Here is a 22,984-nt window from a genome sequence, read left to right as displayed (position 1 = left end):
GTCCATAAAAAAAAGACCCCAAAAAAAGGGCAGCTGCTGGCCACGGGTGCCGACCGAGGTGATTCTTCCCGGCATCTGTTTTCCCTGCGCTCGCAATCGTAATGTCATTAATATGGAGCTTTTGGAGAACTGGAGTATATCCTAATTAGCAGCCTCTGATTTTTTTCCTAGTTTCATAATCAGTGATCTCGGCTACACCACAAGTGTTACTGTGGCAACAGGGCTGAACGGAGCAGCGGTGCAGAATCACCGCAGGTGAGGCGGTGAGCTCACGGCTCCGCCGCACTTTCTTAGCCCGGGGGCTGCTCCGTGGGACGGGCTGGCTGCTCCCCGCACCTACAGGTGTCCCGGGTGGATCTCAGGGTAAGCACAACCACGGAGATTAAAGCTGCATGACCGAACGCATGCGTTTTAATTGGGGCTGAGCCTCTGTAATGAGATTTTAAGGCTGTCATGCGAGTGATCCCCTCCGACACCTTTGTTTTAAGTAGGATGCTCCGAGCCCTCGCTGCCCGAGCGCTCCCGGCTCAGTCTTGGCGTGGAGCTGGGACTTCATCCCGGTCCTGCAGAGAGGGCTGAGCCCAAACGCTGGGCTTTCTTTTTCTTTTTTTTTTTTCTTTTTTTTTTTTGTGGGGGTTTCTTTTATTTTAAGCCTCGTTTCTCCTCCCCACGCACCGTTCTTTCTCTCTGAAAGGCACTTTGTTAGGTAGGGATGTTGTCATGCTGAATAATGGCCATCCTTCATCCTGCCTCCTCCATCAAAAGCACCCGGTCCTTTTCATAGCTGGAATGGGAGCTGTGCTCGTGTTTCCTTTGTACACGCCTGGGACTCAGGAGGGGACGTTCTAGAGTGGGATATTTAAGGAAATACGTTCCCGTGCGCCTTGACTTTTTTGTTGTTTTGATTATTAATTAACGGGTTTGGATAACGAGCTGAGCCAGCTTCTCCCGTGCCTCTCCCGTGGTTTTTCTCCGTTTCCTGGTGCCTTGTTGCGGCTGCAGTGCTGATCCCGTGGGGAATGCACTCCAGGAGAGTGGTCCTGTGCTAGCCAGGGGTTTTTACAAGCTCTGAGGGCATTTCTTTGGCAGATCTGTGTTAACCATCCCAGAGAAGGTCTCACTCCCCTCTCCCACTGGCAGCACAGCTCCTGCTGTCCCCCCATCCCTCACCTCCATCCCAGCACCTTCCTCCTGGTCCAGGCTTGGACTTGGTCCTTCACCTTCCTCCTCCCTGCCCTGACAGTTCCCTCAGGCCGAGCTCTCTGCACTGCTCCTCAAAACTTCCCCTTCTCTTTGCTCTCAGCTGTCTTTTAGGAAACCCTCTCCAACTGGTGATTCTCCATTGCTACATGCCCAGGAAACTTTTCATCCCCTCTGTCTCTTCCACGATTTGTTCCCCAATCCATCCCCGTTTATTCTGCAGTAGCAACTGGCGTGTGTTCCCCTGAGCACACATCTGTGGCGCCAGGAGAAAAGAGTGGCTGAGGGCGAACTAAACCTGTCCTAATTATGAGAGTTATTAGGAAAATTATTATTAGGAAAATAATTTGTATTTGTAGTTCTTCCCCTCTGAGGCACCTCGGGTGGTTTCCAGGCAGTGGCTGTGGCAGGGCTGCCTTTCCATGGACAAGGATCTTCGAGAGCCTTGGTCTTGGATGTGCCACAGATCTGCTCCTGGCTTCATCCAGGGGTGCAGCCTCATCTTTTACTTCCATATTTTTAGCATGACACCATCAAGTCTGTAGGCTCTTCGTTACTATGTGCTCAGTTTTAAACATGCAGGGACAGAATTCTTTCCTAAAAGCAAAATACTACACAAGAGTAAGGTCTGATGTGTCAGTTACAGGGGTCTAATTGTGGGAGTTGGAACTGGATGATCCTTAGGGTCCCTTCCAACCCAAACCATTCCCTGGTTCAGTACTGGTGCCCACTGTCACTACTTCTGCATCTTTCTAGGAAGTTGAACTATATCATGTCCCAAAAACATCCACATTTATTGCGATATTTGAGGGGGGTTGTTTGTTTGGTTTTTATGTGGTGTTTTTCGGGGGGGGGGGGGGTGTTTGTTTTTGGTTTTGTTTATTTCTGAAAACCTCATCAGGTTTTTTTTCAGTTCCAGAAGTATTTGGACAATGCTCTCAGGCACATGGTGTGATTCTTGGGGTTGTCCTGTTCAGGATCAGGTGTTGGACTTGGTGATCCTTGTGAATCCCTTTCTGCAGGGTGTGGGGACCTACTCAGTGCTGGGTGCTTTCTTACTCCAGTATGAGCTTCAACCCCAGCAGCTTTGCTTTTTGAAAAGTTTACAGTACAGGCAGTTACAGAATCAGAGTGATTGATTTTGGAAGGAACCTCTGGAAATCATCTGATCCAACCTCCTGCACCAGCAGAGCTGCCAGATCCGGTTGCATGGGATGGTGTCCAGACAAATTTTGAGTATTTCCAAGGAAGGAGAATCCACAACATCCCTGGGCAGCCTGTGTCAGCACCTGGTCACCCTCACAGCCAAAACGTGTTCCCAGTGTTCCCAGGGACCCTGCTGTGGTCACTGTGTGCCCATGGCCCCTCGGCCTGTCCCTGCCACCCCTGGCAGGAGCCTGGCCCCGTCCTCCCTGCACCCTCCCTGCAGGTGGTGATGAGACCCCCGGAGCCTTCTTCTCTCCAGGCTGAGCAGCCCCAGCTCTCCCAGCCTTTCCTCAGGGCAGAGATGCTCCAGTGCCCTGCCTGGGCTGTCCCCAGCCTGGCCATGTCCCTCTTGTCCTGGGGAGGCAGGACTGGAGCCAGCTCCAGGTGTGGCCTCAGCAGTGCTGGGCAGAGGGGCAGGATCCCCTCCCTGGAGCTGCTTGGGGAACCTCCTTCCAAATTTTGGCTGGTGAACACCTGATCCTCTCTGTCCCCCACTTTGGCCTCGCACACGCTGCTGCTGCTGGGTGGGCTTTGAGAGAAGACCCCCATGGGATGGGTTAACATCTCACTCGAGTTCATAGCCACAGGAAAGACTGATCCTGGTTCAGACTAGCAGATTTAAACAGTATCCCAACAGTGACAGATATTTCTGGGTGCTTAGAAATCCAGGTGGGAATAGGGTTGGGTTCCTTCCTTGCACATATCGTGATGTTACTTTTTGAAAGATGAGTGTGTGTTCACCTGTTGAACTGAAGGACATGAAAATGCTCCAAGAGCTGGAGCCCCTCTGCTCTGGAGACAGATGGAAGAGCTGGGGGTGCTCACCTGGAGAAGGTTCCAGGGAGGCCTTCAAAACCTTCCAGTGCCTGAAGGGGCTCCAGGAGAGCTGGAGAGGGATTTTGAATAAGGGCATGGAGTGATGGGACAGGCTGAAATGGCTTCACACTGCCAGAAAACAGAATTAGGTGGAGAAATTCATTAATGTGAGGTTGCTAAAGTCCTGGCACAGGCTGCCCAGAGAACTGTGGCTGCCCCTGGATTCCTGGATGTGTCCAAGGCCAGTTGGACACTGGGGCTTGGAGCACCCTGGAATAGTGGAAGGAGACCCTGCCCACAGCAGCAGGTTGGAACTGGATGGTTTTTAATGTACCTTCCAAACCATGCCATGAGCAAATCCTGATATGCAGGAAAGCAGTGATTTGTGGAAGATTGAGCAGGTGGAGAAAGCCAAGATCCAGACCCTTCCCATGAGCTCATCCTCCTCCTCCTGCCCCGCTCCATACAGGGGCTGTCACTCTTGGGGAAGTTGCCTGTTTATTTAAAAGAAGAAAGAAATAAAAAAAAAAAAAGAAGAAAACTAAATGGATTTTCAGAAAGGGTGAATGGCTGCTGTGATTCATCTTTTCTGGTGAAGAGTGGAACAGCAGAGGGTGGGGGATAATGTTCAGTGACACATCAAAGGCCTCTCTTCAGCTTCGGAGACACATGCAAGGAATTAGTCACTGCGTTTTAGTGCAACAAAACCCTTCTTCCTCCCTAAATTCAATTCTTCTGTCCCTGTGATGGCCAGTTCGCCACAGCTCTCAGCTATTCCATGTGTGTTTTTACATCCTTTGCATCTCATCGAGAGGTTTGGGGTTATGATGAAGTTGCCCTGCTATGGGACAAACTCCTCTGCTGTGGATCACAGCTCCAATGAGAGGCTGGAAATCCACAAACAGGATTTAAAAGGAGCAGGGAGGGGGAGAGGGAATGGCAGGTTTGTTTTCCAGGGTGGCTGAGCCATGCTGATGGCTTGCTGCCACCAAAAAGAATAAAAAAATGTCCTTTTTTCCCCTTTCTTTATGCTCATGCTTGTTCTCGCCCTGCTGTGAGCTGCTTCAAAGAGCCAACCTTGCTCCCAGTTCTGCACCCTCTCCTCCTCACCAACAAATAAATAGGAAAACTGCACGTTTATTTTTATTTTTCACTGCAGTTGCAGCCAGCACAAGGCAGTCAGGCAGTCTCAGCTGAGCCACTGCCTTTAAGCATCCTCCTGGTGACAGCAGGGATGTCTGGGGTCCCGGGAAGGCTGGTTAGAATTCAGGTTGTGTCTCCTCAGTGCACACAGAAAAAGATTGCCTCATTTTCCAGGAATTAGGAATATGTCAGAGGTGGGGGTAAATCCTGCCTTTGATTGTGGACGGCTGTATCCGGGTTGGATCTGGGCAGTTTCTGCAGCAATAAACTCTAATTCTTTGCATTCTGCAAGCACGGCAGGGTGATCCTGCAGCCTGACCCCCCTGTAGCACCAGCACAGGCATTTTCAAGCCACTTATTGCTTTATAAAGAGATTATTTCCTTTATTTTTTTCCCCCTCCGGCATCAATCATCTTGACAAGAATCTGCTTCTTTTAAAACATCCATCCTGCAGTTTAAAATCCAGCCTCTCCTATCAGGAAGATCCCAAGCAGTTTATGGAAGAACGCAGTGCACATACACTACATATCAAAACCTATCTAGATCTACAGAAAAAAATACACATATATATACTATTTATGGGCACACCACTGACAGTTATCAAGGTTATCTTTGAAAAAAGGAGGTCCCAGACAGAACCACGGTGCTGAGCATCCCGACCCTCCGGAGCAGCGGTGCCAGAGCCGGCTCCTTTCTGCTGGGCAGAGCCGGCGCCCTGACGTCAGGGTGTTTTTCTGCAGAGCTCGCAGGATGTTGCAGCCGGCCAAGAGCTGTGTTTATGTTGATAACATTACAAGTATTTCCTCCCCGTTTCCGAAACCAGCAGGGAGGGAGCCGAGGGGGAAGGGAGCCTCGGGTTTCTCCAGCTTTGGGGTAGGACTCTGGAGGCCTTTTATGTTAAGGAGCGGGGAAGGACGAACCGCTGGCGTTTGTTTGTGCTGCTTTTGGGAATAGGGAGCGTTCAGGAGCAGGGGCTGGGAATTGGGAGCTGGGCTGGCTCAGCCCTCCCCTGGTGCAGGGCTCTTCGCCCGCTCCCTGCTCCGGATCCGGCTTTAAGGTGATAAAGCAGCTCTGGCAGCTGATTGCCGGTCACAGGAGCAGCTCCAGGGATTTGGATTTTTGGGTAATGATGTGCACGGCGAGCCGGGATGCTCCCAGCATCCCATTCCCTCTGACAGTCACGGTAATAAAGCCATAAAAACTCAGGTTGTGCACAGACCGCCCGCATCCAGCTTTCTTCACGAAAGCAGGGAAAGGCTCGGGGAAATCCAGCATTATCTCCCCTTGCCAAGCCCTTCCTCCTCCTGCAATCCATTCATGGATCAATGAACTGATTAAATGTAGAATCCAGAGGGGTTTAGTGCTCCCTGCGTGGTGATGTAATCCCAGAGCACCGGAGCTGTGCTGCCAGCTCAGCGAAGGAGGGACCCTCATCAGTGGCTGGACTTGATGAGCTTAAGGGTCTTTTTCAATCCAAACGATTCTGTGATCATCCCACCATCCCAAAGGGGCTTTGCCTCCAGTCCAGGAATGTCCTGTAGCTCTCATCCATGTAGCAATCACAGTTTATGGAAATAAGCCCAAACTCTATTATCCTTGTGAGTTATTTCCCAATAATGGAGAGCAGAGAGGGGATTCACGGCTTTTCCTTCTTTCCTCCCACCCTCCGTGTCCTGCTTTAATTCCAAAGGAAAGTGTGGTGAGAATGTGGGGAGGCTCTGACACAGCTTTCCCAAAACAGGACCAGAAATGGGATGAGTGGGATCCCAGATGAATGGGATCCCAAATGAACAAAGATCTGATGTGAATAGGGACCCTAAATTAATGGGATACTGAATGAATGGGAACACCAAACAAATGGGATTTCAAATGAGCGGGATCATGAGTGAACAGAACCACAAATGAATGGGAATCCCAAATGATTGTGAATCCCAAATAAAGTGAACAGAATCCCAAATAAACAGAACTCTAAATGAATGGAGATCCCAAATGAACAGGATCCCAAACGAAGAGGAGCTCTTGTTTTGAGAAACAAGTTGGGGGAAGAGAAAGGAGCCATAGCCACCTCTGTGAATGGTGTTTCTATGCAAATATTCATTCAAACACAGCAAGTGGTCACCTCTGTCCTAGTAGTGCTTCCAGAAGAGCCGAGTTTTTCCCTTTCCCTTTCCCTTTCCCTTGCCACTGTGTCCTTGCTGTGGCAGTGATGGGCTCCCAGTATGGGAAGTGGTTATGAGGACAGGACCTTGGTGCTTTTATCAGCCCTTGTGAGGTTTTCAGAGCATCTCTGTGCCATCATTTCCATTCTCTGGAGTTTCAGTGTGTGTTTAACTTCCTCCTGCTTTTGCACGTCAGTCCTGCCAGGATGAGCACCTTATTTCTGTGGGATTCCACAGTGGGATGCTTGGACAATCCCAGACGTGCAGTGAGTTACAAAGATCATGGAATTATGGAATGGTTTGGGTAGGAAGGGACCTTAAAAACCATCCAGGTCCAACCCCTGCCACGGGCAGGGACTCCTTCAACTAGCCCAGGTTGCTCCAAGCCCTGTCCAGCCTGGCCTTGGACACTTCCAGGGATCCAGGGGCAGCCACAGCTCCTCTGGGCGCCCTGTGCTAGGGCCTCAGCACACTCATAGGGAAGAATTTATTCCTTACAAACATTGGATTTTCTCCCCAAAGCCAAACCTGTGTAGACCAGGCTCATCTCAGACCCTGGCAGGCGGCTGACCAGGCTGAGTGGGGTGTGTTAATCACCGTGAGTGGAATGTGTCATCAAACCATCAAAGGACTGGTTGTGGCTTTTTCCCGACATCCCACCCTGGAGCACAGCCTGGGGGAGGTATTGCAGGCCCAGTGCTGCTGTCACCAGTGACAGGAGAACTGAATCAGTTCAAATTCATGCAGACAGATATTTTAACTGGTGATGAAACCCTCTGGAATGCTGACTGCTCACACCAGTGGGACCCTTGGAGAAAGCCCTGCCCTGCAGGGCTGGCCGTGGACGGAGCCTACGGAAAGCTCTTATCTCCGGAGCTTGGTTTCCTTCTGGTTCAGGGTTTGTCTGACCTTTTGGTCACTGAGTAAGGTCGATTTTTGCCAGGTTTTCTTTTGGAGGGGGAGGAAAAACATGTGAAGTAGGTGGTGCTGGTGGGAGGATCCTCCCGGGTGGGGTGGGAGGATCTTGTGTTGCTGATAGTGTTTCCAGCGCGTGGATGACTTCAGTGTTGTCCTTCTGCCCGGAGTTTGGGACGGGTCTAGATGAAGCAGATTTAAATAAATAGAAGAAGCACAAACAACGCAAGATCTATTAGAGGGGGAGGGAACAAAACTCGTTCTTGGCAGCGCCTCAGGTTGACTTGGCAGCGAGATCTCACAGCCCTGTCCTGGGAGATCCTGGAAATGCAACTGGACACAGGACAAAAGCCTGAAGGACGGGAGTCGTGCAGCAGCTGCCGGCCCATGGCACGGAGCAGAGCTGTGTCCAAGCCCTCTCTGGGCTCAGAGCAGAGAGGAGGTGTTGGCCCATCCTTGGAAGGCCCCGTGGCCACGTGCTGGTCTGGACTTGGCAGCTCTGGGCTCTGTCCTGGCCAGCACGATGATGTCTCACATCTCTGGGCCTCTGGATCCGTAGGTGTTTGGGAGGAGATAATGATACCCATTTCTCAGGAGCGTTCTGAGGTCTTCAGAGGAAAGAAATCACCATAAAAATCATGTATTAGAAAGGGTTGGGGAAATGATTTTACTGATGTCATCGTCCTGTAATTTTGCTGGACATTTCCTGGAAAGTACGTTCAGTATGGGTGTGCAGCCTGAGCTTGCTGATCTTGGATTATTTGTGTTTGTTCTGCCCACATGCACAGGGAATCCAGGGGGGTTTGAATGGAGCTGAGTGTTCTGTCCCTGCCCAGTAACATTTCAGGTGTCAGTGAGCCAGGGGAGCTGACCTCTCCTTCATTCCTGCCTCCACTTTTGGGGCATTTGGGATCAAGGCTCTTTGCCGTGGTCTTCACCTAAACTGCCTTTGAGTTTGCTCAAGGTACACTCATTTGCAGGCCACTAAATGAACCATTTATTGATCTCCTGTAAGATCAGATACTTGGTTTTAGTGCTCAGCTTGTTCTTCTCATGCTCTCCCACAGTTCACCCATTCTCTGATTCATCCATGGACACTTTTGCTGCTCCACCAGACTGGGATTTCTCCATGTTCTTTCCCATTGTGGTTGTATGAACTCCCCCATAAATCCTTCCCATCCAGATGCCTGCAGGGACTGCAGCCACAATTCCACTCCTCCCTCTGAGCTTTACAAGATGCACAGCAACGTCCCCACCTTGGATTATTTTGGGATAATACTGCATGAAGGTTTAAATCAGTGTTCTGTGCTTTCCTCCCCAGGTCAACATGGATTTGTGGTTCTTTCTCCTTTTGCTCGGAAGTGGCCTGATAAGTGTAGGTGCTAACAACATTACAACAGGTAAGCTGTGCTCCTCATCTCTCTTTTATCCCATCTTTAGGATGAAAGGAGTGAGTGTTAATGTGCTCAGTATCTCATTCCTGCTGCTCTCTGCATAACTGTAACATAAAATGTTGGAAAGAGGGTGATGAGCTTAGGTGCTCATAAATGGGGCCCACAGGTTTAGCTCTGATTGATGCTGATCCTCACCTCCAGGGGCTGTAATGTTTGTACCTCGCCATAAATAGGGAGGTTCAAACCTGTTCAAGATACATTTTTATGACTTTTGCATCACCTGCTGTGACCTGCGCTCAGGATTTGTTGGGTGTTTTATCCTTATAAGTCACACTCACGAGAATCTTCAGCATCTAAACCCCTCAGCATCACAGAAAAGCATCTCACAGAGGTTCCCCTGTGCTTTTCCCTTCTCAGAGCCACCCACAACAGTGCCCACCTCCCCCAGGAGCTCCACCAAAAAAGCTCCTACAGCAGGTCCTGAGGATGGGACCACGCCCAGCACAAACAGACTCAACATGAGCACTCCAGGGACTGTTTCCACCACAGCACCAAAACCTCCTCCAACCACAGCCGCCAGGATCTCCCCCAACGCCACCTCTGGCAGCCTCAACATCTCCTCCACGCTGGGGACAACCGTGCCTGTGCCTCCAGCCCCATCCCTGCTCCCCAGCGCGACGCCGCCGGCCCCGCGCACCGCCGGCCCCAGCACGGAGGCGGAGGCGACGGAGAGGAACTCCAGCTTGGTGGTGACAACACAGGAGACCTCCTCTGCTTCTCACAATGGTAGGCACCTCCTCCACCTCTTCTTCTCCAGGCCACGCTGCCTCTGGGTTCGTTTCTTTGCTCTTCTTTCCGCTTTGCTGAGCAAAAAGTCACTTTGGGGCTGAATCCGTGGTGATATAAAACAAGAGAAGTCCCTGAATGGCCCAGATCAGAAGAGATTTATCTGAGAGGTTTGGGCCAAGATCATCTAGTGAAAAATGTCCACAGGTGCTCTGGATAATCTTTGCTTCCAACCCAAACTATTCTATGATTCTCTCCTTACATTATCAGTTTTCCCTATTACTTCAATCTTTGAAAGGTCCAGATGAGCCAGAATTGTCTCTGTTGCCATCCTGATCTCACTGCCCTCTTGGCACATCAGGAAAGTGACCCCATAAAACACAGTTTGGCTGCTCAGTCTGGGTTAAAAGCAAAAAATCAGGCAAAAAGAGGCTGAGGTGACCAGAAATCTTTGCTGAGCTGTGGCTCTTCAGCCATGGTTTGCTCATTGTATTGTTTGAGACCCAGTTTGGGCACTACGCGTCTCCAGCTTGCAACGGGAAGATGGCAGTGCCTGCTAGACCTTGGGATTTAGTGGAAAAGCAGGATTGGTAGCTTGGTTGTGGACTAGAAAACCCTGAAACAAGATAATGGTGGAGTTAATGCAGGGAGGTGTCAAGTGTATATTGCTTAAGAACCAAATTCCCAAGGGATGTTGGGTGTCTGTGCAGCTCAGTGAGAAGTGTGTGCCCTTTTCCTCTGGGAATCTCTGGCAGCCACAGCCTGTGAAGCTGCAGTGAGGTTGTCTTTGCCACCAGCATAGGAAGGGATGGGGCTGAAGGAAGTTCACAACCCAGCTGTTGTAGTGTTCTGCCACCCCTGAGCTCGTGCAGCTTCCTTCCAACACAAATCCTTTTTTGGAGAGTGGGGGAGTCTGCCACAGACACACACATGGGGCCGGTTTGGTATTAATGTAGCCTAATACAGGAGAGATGGAGGCAAAAGCCTTAAGTGCTGCTGATAGCTGTGTTTTGTAATATGATGTCTGCTTCTGAGGGCACTGAATTCACCATTTTTTTGTGATTTGTGCCTTTTTTTGTGGTTTGGGTTCCCAGTTTTGGTGATCTCCCCTGGTGTATGCCATGACACACTGGCCATTGCACCATCAAGGCCAGACATGGCTTCTCACATGATGTCACCCCAGAGAACAAATGATCAAACCTCACTCTTTCTTTATCTCAAGTGATTTGTCAAGGACCAAAATCACTTGTAGGGCTGCCCTTGCCATTAGATTTAACAGGAAATGTTGGTGTCAGTCATGGCAGAATCAAGTGGTGCTCGAGAAAGGGACTGGGGCAGGAGGTCACAGGTTGTACAGGCAGTTCCTCCTGGTCCAAACCCACCAGGACTGTCCTGAGCCTGGGCTGCAGCTCCTCACACACAGCTCATGGCCACGGGGTGCCTGTGCCAGCAGCACTGCCCCAGCAGAGCCAGGCTCTGCTGTCCCTGGCACAGGTTTGTTCCAGTGTCCTCTGGATGAGACATCCAACCCAGCAGGTCGAGACTTTCCTTGGATGCTCCTCGCCCCCATCCCTGAGCCCAGCTGCTCTTAATTGAACTTTTGGCTCAGCCACTCTCTTAAAATTATGCACCAGTGTTATCTCTTGATGTTTAAGTGCTAATGAATTACACCAGTGACTTGCTGGTTATGGGTTTAAACAGTGAGTTGTGTTTATTGGTGTTAAAGCTTGGCTTCAGCTCCTTGTTCTGCTGATAAAAATTCAGGATTTGTTCCTTTTTTCCTTACTCAGAAATTCATTTTAACACGCTGGTTTTATAGCTAGTGTTTTAAAGGAAAGATTTACAGGCAGATGATGAGAGTTACTAAATTTGTTCCTGTCTTGGTCTTTGATCCTTCTTGACTTACTAAAGTGTCTTCTTCCTTTGTTGCTAAGAGACTTTTGTTTTCTTTTTCTGCAGGTAACTCTGACAGAAGAGGTAAGAATGTTATATTTCATTGCTCTTTACTCAGTAAAAACATTTCTAGAAGCATTCTGCCATTAGAAAACTCTCCTTAGGACTTCCAAATGTGCTTTTGTGAAGCCTCTCAAGCTCTTTAGAAGAGCTGGTGACACGCTGATATCTTAATTTCTGCTGAGCTTTTCTTCTTAGAACGCAACAATCCCATTCCAGTTTGTACATGTCCTGTTAGATACAAATTGTTCCTGCTCTGAGAATGTCAGCACGTCCCTAGAGCTGGATGACCAAAGTCTAAGAAGCCATTCAGGCAATTTGGTTTTGTTTTTTTTGTTTTGCTGCTGAATTGTCTTTATTTGCTGTGACTTACGCGATTTCATCCAAACCCATCCTGCAGATGATGGGAATAATTATTGTTCTCCTTCCTTCTGTTGGCAAGCAGCAACACAAACCCATTTCTTGTAAGAGAACAGCACTTTAGGGACATTTCTCCATCTCTCAGCTCTGAGAACTGGCATCTCTAGCAGAATATTTGCAATTACTCATGGCTTTAGCACTCCAGGAGCGGGCAGAGCCGGGCTGGCTCCCACCTGGAGGAATCAGCTGCCTCTCTGTGTTCCCATCCTGGCTCTGGTGGTGTTGCAGCTTTGCAAACTCTGCCTGGTGCTGCTGGCTGTGCCCGGTTCCCCCAGCCCCCTGATGGTCCAGGGAGCAGGCAGATGCACATTTAGCAGAGGGAATGAAAGGGATGCAGGACTGGGGGGACTCATTGGAAATTGTGGCTGAGCCTCTGCAGAAATGCTCAGTGTAATTCCCTCAGATCTGGCCTGATTTTGTGCTCTCTCTGCTCTCATTCATCCCTGCTCCTGAGAGCAAAGAAAAAAAAAAGGGAGTACATCTGACTTCCTAACAAGATTTATACTAATATTGCTAATATGAATATAAATATAGTTAGGACATCAGATGAAATAAGGGACTTTTTACAAGAGCATAGAGTGATGGGACAAGGGGAAATGGCTTAAACTGTGAGCAGGTTTAGATTAGATATTAGGAATAAAATCTTGACTGTGAGGGTGGAGAGGCCCTGGCACAGAATGCCCAGAGATTTGTGGCAGCCCCATCCCTGGAAGTGTCCAAAGCTGGCTTGGAGCAACCTGGGGTGGTGGAAGGTGTCCCTGCCTGTGGCAGGGAGTGGAATGGGATGATCTTTAAGGTCCCAAACCATCCTGTGACTGGTTTTGTGGGCAGATGTTGCCAGCTGTGAGCAGGGAATCGGGGCTCAGCCCTGTCCCTCTGCCGTGACTGTGCCCAGGTCTGGGGGATGTGCAGGGAACAGCCTGTGGAGCACCTCTGCCTGCAGCTGGACATGATCCCAAGCACCAGAGGAGGGTTTGGTGGCTCCTCAGAGGGGCCAGGACAAGATTTAAGCTTCCTAATGCCTTCCAAGCTCTGCACTGCAGTGGGTGCTCCAGCACTGTGGGAGCAGAAGGTTGAGTGGATTTTTTCCAAGTGGATTGTCAACATGAAGCCCTCAGGCTGAGGCTGGAGCAGGACAGGAGTTGTGGAGGGGTTGGCACAGCTCAGCAGGGCTGGCAGGGCAGGGAGGGAGCAGCTGGGGACCCTCCAGCTCATTTCCTCCCTGGGCTCTGCTGGGTGGGAAAGCTCCGACTCCTCATCCCAGATGTGTGGAAAGAACAGCTGGAAAAAAACCCCAAAACCTCCAAGCTCCCTGCACCCTTCAGCCAGAGCCACCCTGCCCTCCAATCACACCTCACTCACAAATCACCAGCCACTGGCTCAGCACTGCTTAGGCTGAGCTTAACTCCAGCCAAGGCAGGAAAATAATGGTCCAACGGTGACTTAACACCACAGGTTTTGGCAAGGCAGCTCTCCTGCCTCTCCTGCAGCCAGGATAGAGATGGTGGCTGTGCTCAGAAGTCTCAGTGAGAGGCCAGGGCTGGCTGTGGTTGGGCCAAGATCAACCTGTCCTTGCTTTTGGAAGTGTTGAGATGAGGAAAGCCAAGGCTCATCACCTGCTGAGCTGTGCAGGAGGCAGAATTCCCAATAAATTCCTTTGGGGCTGTGGGAGGTGCTGCCACATTAGGGCAGTAGATGAGAAGGACAAAGACATGCAAAAACCAGGATAATTTAACTTATTTCTCACACTGGGTCATTGCCTTGAAATCATGACACAAAAATCATATGTTTTAATAGAAAAAAACATTCCCAGACCTCACACCACAGAGGGACAAACACAGAAATATAATCAGAGTGCCCTTGGGTACCTCAGAGATGGACAAAACAAACCCCACCTTAGGAAATCTGCTGGCTGAAATTGCTGAGACACATGGAGCAGGAATCTGCAGGGAATGGATGCACAGAAGGTGGGGAAGGGAGTCGTGCCCTGCAGCCTCTTGGGGCTGTGTAGACACAGTGTGGTGCCCCCCTCAGATGGAGGGAGCTGATGAAAAATGGAAATAACCCCAGCTGGCATGGCTGGCATCCACATTTATCTGAAAAATGCCCTTCAGGGCCATTCTCCTCCCTGGTTGGAGCTGCTTGGCTTCCAACCCATCTGGGTGATTTGCCAGCACCGACCACTGGTTCACTGACCTCCAGCACAAGGTAGAAATGGCTTATTTAAAAGAAAAAAAAATCTGTTGTGGAAGTGGAGGATGGGAATGTTTCAGACTATTCTCAGTGTTTTTGCAAGGGGATTTTGAGGTACGTGCCCTTGAGGAGCTTCTGCAAGGGAGCCAGATTGGGTCACCCTTGGTGGCCTGGTGGTGTCTGAGCTCTCCTGCTCTCTAAACTCTGTATTTCCAGAGAGGAAGGAGTAGGGGGTAGGAGTAGATGGTCTTTAGAGATCAATTCCAATCCAAATTATTCTATAATTAGCGAATCACAGAATGGTTGGGTTGGAAAGGATCTTAAAACTCATCCAGTGCCACCCCCTGCCACGGGCAGGGACAACTCCCACTGTCCCAGGTTGCTCCAAGCCCTGTCCAGCCTGGCCTTGGACACTTCCAGGGATCCAGGGGCAGCCACAGCTTCTCTGGGCACCCTGGTGCACACCAGATCTCACCCTGGAGGTGTTCAGATCCCAGGTGCAGCAGGAAACTTTGCCCTCTAGTGCCGTTTGACAAAGAACTGGAAGCAAAATCATGGTGGTGTTACAAATGTATCTGGGATCTTAGACAGGCCGGAATTTTCACTCATTTTAATATAAATTCCTTATCATATTACACCAAACTCATGGGCCTGTTAGGAACTCCTCTGGAGCCTTTAGTCTCAGGCAGAATATTTTGTAGATCACCATCTGACAGGAAATTTCTGCTGGTGGCTGCTGGGCCACCACGTGCACATTCAGTTGTGCAGAAGGAACCCCCAAAGCAGCCCAGTCCCAGCTTTCCCCATCACTGTTTTTATCTGCAAGGTCACAATTTCACAGTGACCAACTCCTGCAGAAGATTGAGATGCTCTGAGTGGTGGTTTCAGGTTTTAATCTGACCTGGGAGAGTCTGAGGCACATGGTGCTCACTCATCCTTTTCCGTCTTCACTCTCAGACCGAAAAAATGCAACATCACTTAATACTATTTATTATTTATTATGTTTTTATTACTAATATCATCATCAGAATTGTTTTTCAAGCAGAAATTGTAGAACTCTGCCCTGTTAAATGATGGCTCTGGATGTTTTCCAGTGTCCATAACCACACCTTTCTCTTCCTCTTACAGATGAGACTCCCATTATAGCTGTGATGGTGGCCCTGTCCTCCCTCCTAGTCATAGTATTTATTATTATTGTTCTGTACATGTTGAGGTAAGAGCTGCTTTAATGCTGGATTCCCTTGTTTGACAGAAACAATTCCTGAATGAACAGGAATGAGCCTTTTGTGCTGTCTCCCAAGCTAAAGGCTGACACAGCTGGTGCTTTGAAAAGAAACCTGTAAGGACAATGAATGAAAATGATGTTTGGGGTATCTGGTGCGTGATGCTCATTCCTTTCTCTGCAAAGCTGCTCCTCATTTGGGGAATTCCTGTTCTGCCTCTCAAAATGTCACATTCAGCAGGGTAGATTGAACTGAAGCCCTGTCAGTGTGGGGAAAAGCAGGTGAGGTTTCCTTTGGAGGCTGAAAAGGATGGATTGAGCAATCCAGGAGGGCTGAGCACAGCCACAGAATCCTTTCAGTGTGTTGTTATTCCTTGATTTTCATCATGATAGCAACCAGGATCCAACATCCAAACTCTGTTTTGGGTACCAAACCTTACGTGGTCCTTGTGCACTTTTCACTGTGAGTGGCAGGAGCTTGTAACTGAAATTACAGCATAATAAAGCCTTTTTAGGTCCATTTTCCTTTGCCCTGCTCAAAACGAAGCATTCCCAGCTCCTGAAAGCATTGCTAAGAATGTCTTTATTCACCTGCAGTAAACATTTTAATTTACTCACCAGTTTGGTGATTAAGTAAGTCTTAAAAAAAAAAGAAAAAAAAAGAAAAAACAATTTCCTTAGCAGTGGAAAACTTCCCTCTGTCTCCTGGCTCCAGGCCTGCCCTCACAGCAGTGAACCTGAGGAAAGTTTTGCCTCAGGAGTTCGGCAGCAGCAGAGTTTGAGTCCTTCCCACCTGGCTTCCAGCCTGAGGAAAAGAGTTTGTGTTCACTGCCCAGTGATTCAGCAAAACTCCGAATTTCAGGCAAAGGGAGCATGAGCAGCAGTTAAAAGCGCATGGAGCAGGGATTTGCTGCAGGACAGATCAACCTGGGCTTTTTGTGCTCTGCTGGATCAGCCCAGGGAGCAGGGACTCCTGGGGGTGTCCTCTGTAAGGAGCACCCTTAAAGCTCCTCCTGGTTCCCCCCTGGCTCTGGGCTCCTGCAGCTGCTCCAGATGTGCTCAGCCAAAAGCTCTGCTCACAGGCAGCATTTGAGAGCTCGTGCAGCCTCCTGCTGATCCATGAAGCCATGAGAAAACGTGGCATCTCTCACCTGGGAGGGCACCTGGCCTTCCTGGTGGATGTTTGGTGACTTTTCCACCCCAATTCTCTTTGGCAGGTTCAAGAAATACAAGCAGGCAGGGAGCCACTCCAACTCCTTCCGCCTGTCCAACGGCCGGACAGACGACACAGGTGAGTCCACCTGGGACACACAGGCCCTCCCCCACCTCATGTTTTCGTAGACAGGTATTTTTTAATTTCTATTTTTTTGTTGTTGTTGTTTCCCGATCTCCTTTGTTCCATGTTTGCCGTGGTTTTGGCAGACTTTCACTGAAGGAAGGTTTATTTCCCAGCTTTTTCATTCCCGCTGACGAAATGTTTGCCCTCAAGTGGTTGATATTAAAATCACTTCCAAAATCACTATTCACATTCCTCTTGAGTTTTCACAGTGTTTCTTTGACTCAAATAAGAAGCTTTTTGGAAAAAAACCATATCTTTGGGGAGTCATTAAACATTCTTCTGCTCTTTCGGATTAGGATGGTCTCTGATTAAAACTCAGATCTTCATGCTAACTGTGGACACCAAACTAACATATCCAGGAAAAAGAGGGAATACACTTATTTTCATTATAAAAACATTTTTGTACCTCCTAAACATGCACAGATGCAATTTAAAGCCTTGTGTAATGTCTAAATTCTTCTGCCCCTAAGCTGTGAGCCAAAGCTGACACTGAGGGTCTGAAATTGGGCATCTCCATCCATGTTTAGGCACAGATTAAGATCTGAGGAGACCTCCTAAGCTCACTTCAGATGCTTTTTCAGCACTCCTTCCACATAAACTAAACACCTTCTGAGAAGCACTAACTGGAATTCAGCACCTTTTTTATTTTATGTTGGCTGCTAAGACCTTCCCTGCCTGTCTTACATCACTGTAAAGGGAGGTGTGAACTTCATAAACCCTCAGCTGTGTTGGTGTAACCCTCACAGGGCCTTTCTGGGCTTTGCTGAGCAGCACAAGCAGCAGCTGCCTTTGCTGTGCCCAGCTGGGAATTGTGTCACAGTGGTGGTGCCAGAATTTCCGTGTGAGAGAGGAGAAAGTTGGAATTCCTAGTGAGGTGCCTCCAACCCCAGTATTGACTTGGTTCTCAGTGCCCTGTCCTGCCTCTGTGAGAGTGCAGATCCCAGAGTGTTAATCATCATAGGATCACTGATTTTTTGGGGTTGGAAAAGCCCTTTGAGATCATCCAATCCAACCATTCCCCCAGCACTGACCCACGTCCTCAAGTGCCACATCCACACAGCTTTTAAATCCCTCCAGGGATGGGGATTCCACCTCTGCCCCAGGCAGCTGTGCCAGGGATGGACAACCCTTTCCATGAAGGAATTTTCCCAAATATCCAATCTAAACCTCCCCTGGCCCAGCCTGGGGCCGTTCCCTCTCCTCCTGTCCCTGTTCCCTGGGAGCAGAGCCCGACCCCCCCGGCTGTCCCCTCCTGTCAGGAGCTGTGCAGAGCCACAAGGTCCCCCCTGATCCCCCTTTTCTCCAGGCTGAGCCCCTTTCCAGCTCCCTCAGCTGCTCCTGGCGCTCCAGACGCTTCCCCAGCTCTCTTCCCTTCTCTTGGCACCCTCCAGCTCCTCAAGATCTTTTTGTGAGAAGCCCAGAGGTGCCCACAACCCTGGAGGTGCCCCAGCAGTGCCAGCACAGGGGACAGGCACTGCCCTGGCCCTGCTGCCACCCCAGTGCTGCCACATGCCAGGTGCCACCATGCTCAGAGCAACCTGGTCTGGGGTGGACGCTGGTGGAACAAAAGGATCCTTGAACATCCCCTCCACCCCAAACACGAGGACGACCCTAAAACGCTCAGCTGGGTGGGCAGTGCTGGGCACGGGGGACAGCTGGTGACCCCCGGGTGTCATTGCAGAGCCCCAGAGCATGCCCCTGCTCGCCCGCTCCCCCAGCACCAACCGCAAGTACCCCCCGCTGCCCGTGGACAAGCTGGAGGAGGAGATCAACCGCCGCATGGCCGACGACAACAAGCTCTTCCGGGAGGAGTTCAACGTGAGTGCCTCTGCTGCTGCCCTGGGGCCGGCTGTGGGGTCTGCTCCTCGGGGGTTTCTCCAAGTCCTGAGCGGTGGCAGGGCTGATTCTGCCCCTGGTGAGGGTGGGGATGAGCTGTTCATCCTCATGTTCACTGCAGGAGACAGCGGGTTTCTAGCAAGCAGCTCTTCAGAGTTACATTTTCCTGATCCTGAATGATCCTGGATGTCTTGGGGTCTTCCAGAGCTCCTCTGCTCGCTGGTTGCTGTCTTGGTTTGGAGAGACAGGTGTCTGTCAGAGAAAACTGGAGTTTCCCTTGGAATGGAGAATGTAAACCCCCCTCCCTGCAAATTATTACAATTTTGCAATTAGGAGCTTTCAGGCAAAAAATATGGGAATAGGAATAACAGTTCTTTACTAGGAATATTTAAAAATACAAATGCAGTAATACCAAAAAAAAAAAAAAAGGGCAAGCAAACAAAAGTCCTAGAAAACCCTGATGGAGTCAGGAATACGACCTGACACCCTGTTGGCCAGGGTGTTGGAAGCAGCACAAATAAATCCTCCTGGAGTGACAGATGTGGTTCTGCTGGAGTAGAGATGATCCTGTAGACAGGTTCAGTGGTGGTGAGATGAGTCCGGTCTTCCTCTGGGAATCCAAAGGAAAAGGGGAATGTCTGGGGTCCCTGTGTCCTCATTTTTATCTGGGTAGGGAATGCCATGACACATTACATCATCCCACAATGGGATGATGTAATGTGTCATGGCACTGGTGAGCCTCAATGGCCCATTAACAGAAGATATCCCCTGAGGGTGGACACAGTTGATAAAAGAGATCAGAAACACTGCTCCCCCTGGTTTAACAGCTGGTCTGTTCTCAGAAGGCATCCACCCTCCTCCCCTGTGGAGTTACAAGAGATAAAGAAAAAAGAAACCATCCCCCAACTTCTTTCTACAGATGAAGTAGAATATATTTTTTCTTTCCTGGTTACATAACCCAAGACAGTTGCCTCCCAAGCTCTGCCCCTCACCTCCCAGTCCTCATGGCCTTAAATCCACAGACAGCCAAATAAAAAGCTTTGACAGAGAAACAGGAATGACCCCATCTGATTTCAGTGAGCTGTTAACCCTGAAACACAATGATGACAATGTGTGGGACAAAGGTTGGCCTTCAGCTGTGAGGGATTCAGGTATTGTGCTTGTCCCACAAGCCCAGAGCATTTCTTCAGCCTCTTCTTGACATTGCTGAGCTTTGCAGCTTGGGACAATAAATCTGTTTTGCCTTGTCAATAGAAAAATAGATTAGAAGAGAATTGAATAGAACAGGATAGATTCATTAAGGTTGGAAAAGCCCTCTAAGGTTATTGAATCCAACCATTAACCCAGCACTGCCAAGACCACCACTAAACCATGTCCTCAAGTGCTACATCTACACTTTTTTAAAAACACTTTCAAGGATGGTGACTCCACCACTGCCCTGGGCAGCCCGTGATGGGTCTTGACAACTCCTTCTGTGAAAATGTTTTCCTAAATATCCAGCCTGAGCCTCCCCTGGCCCAGCCTGAGGCCGTTCCCTCTCCTCCTGTCCCTGTTCCCTGGGAGCACAGCCCGACCCCCCCGGCTGTCCCCTCCTGTCAGGAGTTGTGCAGAGCCACAAGGTCCCCCCTGATCCCCCTTTTCTCCAGGCTGAACCCCCTCAGCTGCTCCTCATCAGCCCTGTGCCCCCAGCCCACGTCCAAGCCATGATTTGGCACCATGAGAACGAGGAGAAGATTAAAAAAAGCCATTCAGCTTTGTCCACCTGCTACAAAACTTGATCCCTTTCCTGGCCGGGCTGCGGTGAAACCAAATAGGTGCAATGAATGCCCAGGGAGGGGGATTTTTAGGGTTATAAATACCTGATTGCCCTGGACACTTCCTGCCATCCTGTCAGCTGGAGGAAGGGATGGTGGATACCTCCAGAACATTCTTTGCTGCTCAGAGAGGATGTGGAAAAACAGTGCTGGGGAAGCACCTCCTGTGCACGACTGGGGACTGTCCCCTGTCACCCCAGTACCCCCCAGCAAAGGTCCCCTGGTGCTGCTCCTGCCATCAATGGGTGAGCTGGGGCGGTGGGGGCTTGATCAGGTCACAATTAGCAGCTCTGTTAATGAGGGAAGCCCACAGGAGCCTCCGTGGAATCAGGAATGAGCTCGTTGGTGCTGCCGGCTGGGTTTGGAGCAGGAGGCTTTGCTGCCACCTCGTGTCCATGGATCAGGAGATCCCAGACACCTTTCCAAAGGCATGGAAAGGGACTCTCCTGTCCAGCCCAGCTATTGAAATGGTCCATTGGAGCTCGGTGGGGAAGAGAGCTGCTGCTGGGGTGGAGGTGAGGGGTGTGGGTGGCCCGGAGGGGCAGGATGCTCGGATGTGGCATTTGCTAGCACATTGTCCCCGCTGTGCCATGAAAACATCCTGAAAACCCTTTTACTTGTGCCATTTCAGGCTCTCCCAGCGTGTCCCATACAGGCCACGTGTGAAGCTGCTTCCAAGGAGGAGAACAAGGAGAAGAACAGATATGTGAATATTTTGCCCTGTGAGTGTCAGAGCTGGTTGGATGGAGGGAAACACTCAGGGGCTCCTGCCAGGACTCCCCATTCCTGGTTTTGGGATGGGGAAGGGCATGGTTGAGGGCATTTCACCTCCCACGTGGGTGGCTGTGTCTGCTTTAGCTTTAGGTACCTGTGAGGAGAGGCTCCATGGAGCCCTCAGCAGCCAGGAGGCCGTGGAGAGCGAAACAAATGGGAAATGCCAGAAGAGGCAACTCTTGCCTGGTGGCATTGGGCAGTGGGCTGGCTTGGGGTGTCCTCAAATATGCACCCTGCAGAAGGAAAACTGCCTTGGACAAGATCTAGGACCTCTCTGGGTTGGAGCAAGAGGAATTTGGGGCCATGAAGGTGTTTTTGCAGCAGAGCCAGCAGTGTGGGCTCCACTCCAACACCTGGATTCTCACTACCCCAGGTGCCAGCAGAGTGGAGGGCATTGTCTTTAATGCAGAGTTTTGATTTCCCTCCAGATGATCATTCCAGGGTTCACCTGACTCCCGTGGAAGGGGTCCCTGACTCCGACTACATCAACGCCTCCTTCATCAATGTGAGTTCTGTGATGGGAAGGGGAATTCCCTTTGCCAGGAGCAAAGCCAAGCTTTGTTTTGGAAAGGGCTGGGGCACCACTCCTGCTGGAGCTGGGCATTTCTGGTCAGCAAACAGCTGATGAATCAGAGAATCTTTGAGGCTGGAAAAGCCCTCTAAGACCCACAAGTCCAATTGTTCCCCCAGCATTGCCAGACCACCACTAAACCATGTCCCAGGTGCCACATCCACGTGGTTTTAAATCCTTGAAGAGTGGGGCCAGTTGATCATCAGTGCTGCCCAGCTTGCAGGGCTGGATGTGGGAAGGGGGTGAAGAAGAAATGAAGGGATCCAGCTAAGATGGAAGCAAACCTGCCCTGCTCTGCCCCTGGGAGGAGATGGGTCCTTTGTGGTTTGTCACCCTATGGCTCCAATCAGCTGGAAGGGACATGTGAGAGATGCAGGCACATGAAGCAAAGCAAGACTCAGAAGAGCTTTTTCCTTTCCTCCCCAGTAAATAAAATACACTAAATCAATCCCTGTGAGTTCTACAGCCCCTCTTCCAGGGATCAGTGCTGATTTTCACGGGATGCTCTGGATGCAGGGTCCTGCATTATGTGAGCATGGGGAGTGTTCCTGTGGGAAAACAGCCCTTTGCACAAGGATTTTCAATTATTTCAGCCCAACTTTGGAGCTGATTCTCCCCTCAGAGGCTGCAGCCCCTTTTCTGCACAAGGGAGAATGGGCAGCAGAGCAGATGCCAGCTCTGTTTTTTTCCTGAAGCAGATGCATTTCATGACTTTTGTGTTAGAGAAATACTGATTTCTCTTCCTTTTTCTTCCTTTCTTGCAGGGGTACCAAGAGAAAAACAAGTTCATTGCTGCACAAGGTAAATTCTGGACTATTCCCATTGCTCTGTTGGGGGCAGCTGGGCTGGGCCCCTCTGCTCTGTGCCCCTCTACCCACAGCACAGCATCTTGCAGAGCTCCCCTGGTCAAAAGGAAGCCTGGCTGCTCCACAGGCTGTTCCCAAAATGATTTTCCCAGTCAAAGAGCAGTGCTGGATGTCTTGGTGGACAGCAGGAAGTCCTGCCTGTGCAATCCCATTGCTGGAGGGTGTTGTGACCTCTGGAAATACTGCCAGGAGCTGCTTCATTAAATTCCCCAAATCACAGAATCATGGAATGGTTTGGGCTGCAAAGAACCTCAGAGCCCATCTCATTCCACCCCACTGCCATGGACAGAGACACCTCCCACTGTCCCAGGTTGCTCCAACTCCCTGGAGCACTCCCAGGGATGGGATAGAGAGAAACGTCCTTAACATCTTCAGAA

The 22,984-nt window shown here is 50.1% G+C and overlaps 1 protein-coding gene across 3 annotated transcripts in view; it reads left to right on the top strand.

The window, feature by feature from the left end:
• PTPRA (protein tyrosine phosphatase receptor type A) overlaps positions 1-22,984 on the top strand; it is a 115,063-nt gene that overhangs the window by 82,528 nt on the left and 9,551 nt on the right. For all 3 annotated transcript variants that reach the window (XM_063401369.1, XM_063401368.1, XM_063401370.1), the window contains 9 exons: positions 8,761-8,839; positions 9,251-9,619; positions 11,579-11,596; positions 15,314-15,398; positions 16,625-16,698; positions 18,428-18,564; positions 21,028-21,118; positions 21,599-21,675; positions 22,506-22,542. In XM_063401369.1, the coding sequence (XP_063257439.1) occupies positions 8,761-8,839; positions 9,251-9,619; positions 11,579-11,596; positions 15,314-15,398; positions 16,625-16,698; positions 18,428-18,564; positions 21,028-21,118; positions 21,599-21,675; positions 22,506-22,542 (967 nt within the window). The remainder of the gene's footprint in view (positions 1-8,760; positions 8,840-9,250; positions 9,620-11,578; positions 11,597-15,313; positions 15,399-16,624; positions 16,699-18,427; positions 18,565-21,027; positions 21,119-21,598; positions 21,676-22,505; positions 22,543-22,984) is intronic.

The sequence above is a fragment of the Prinia subflava genome, chromosome 7, assembly GCF_021018805.1.
Source record: "Prinia subflava isolate CZ2003 ecotype Zambia chromosome 7, Cam_Psub_1.2, whole genome shotgun sequence".
NCBI classification, from domain to species: domain Eukaryota; kingdom Metazoa; phylum Chordata; class Aves; order Passeriformes; family Cisticolidae; genus Prinia; species Prinia subflava.
Note: the sequence above shows the minus strand (reverse complement) of the source record. Positions and strands in the feature narration are given on the sequence as shown.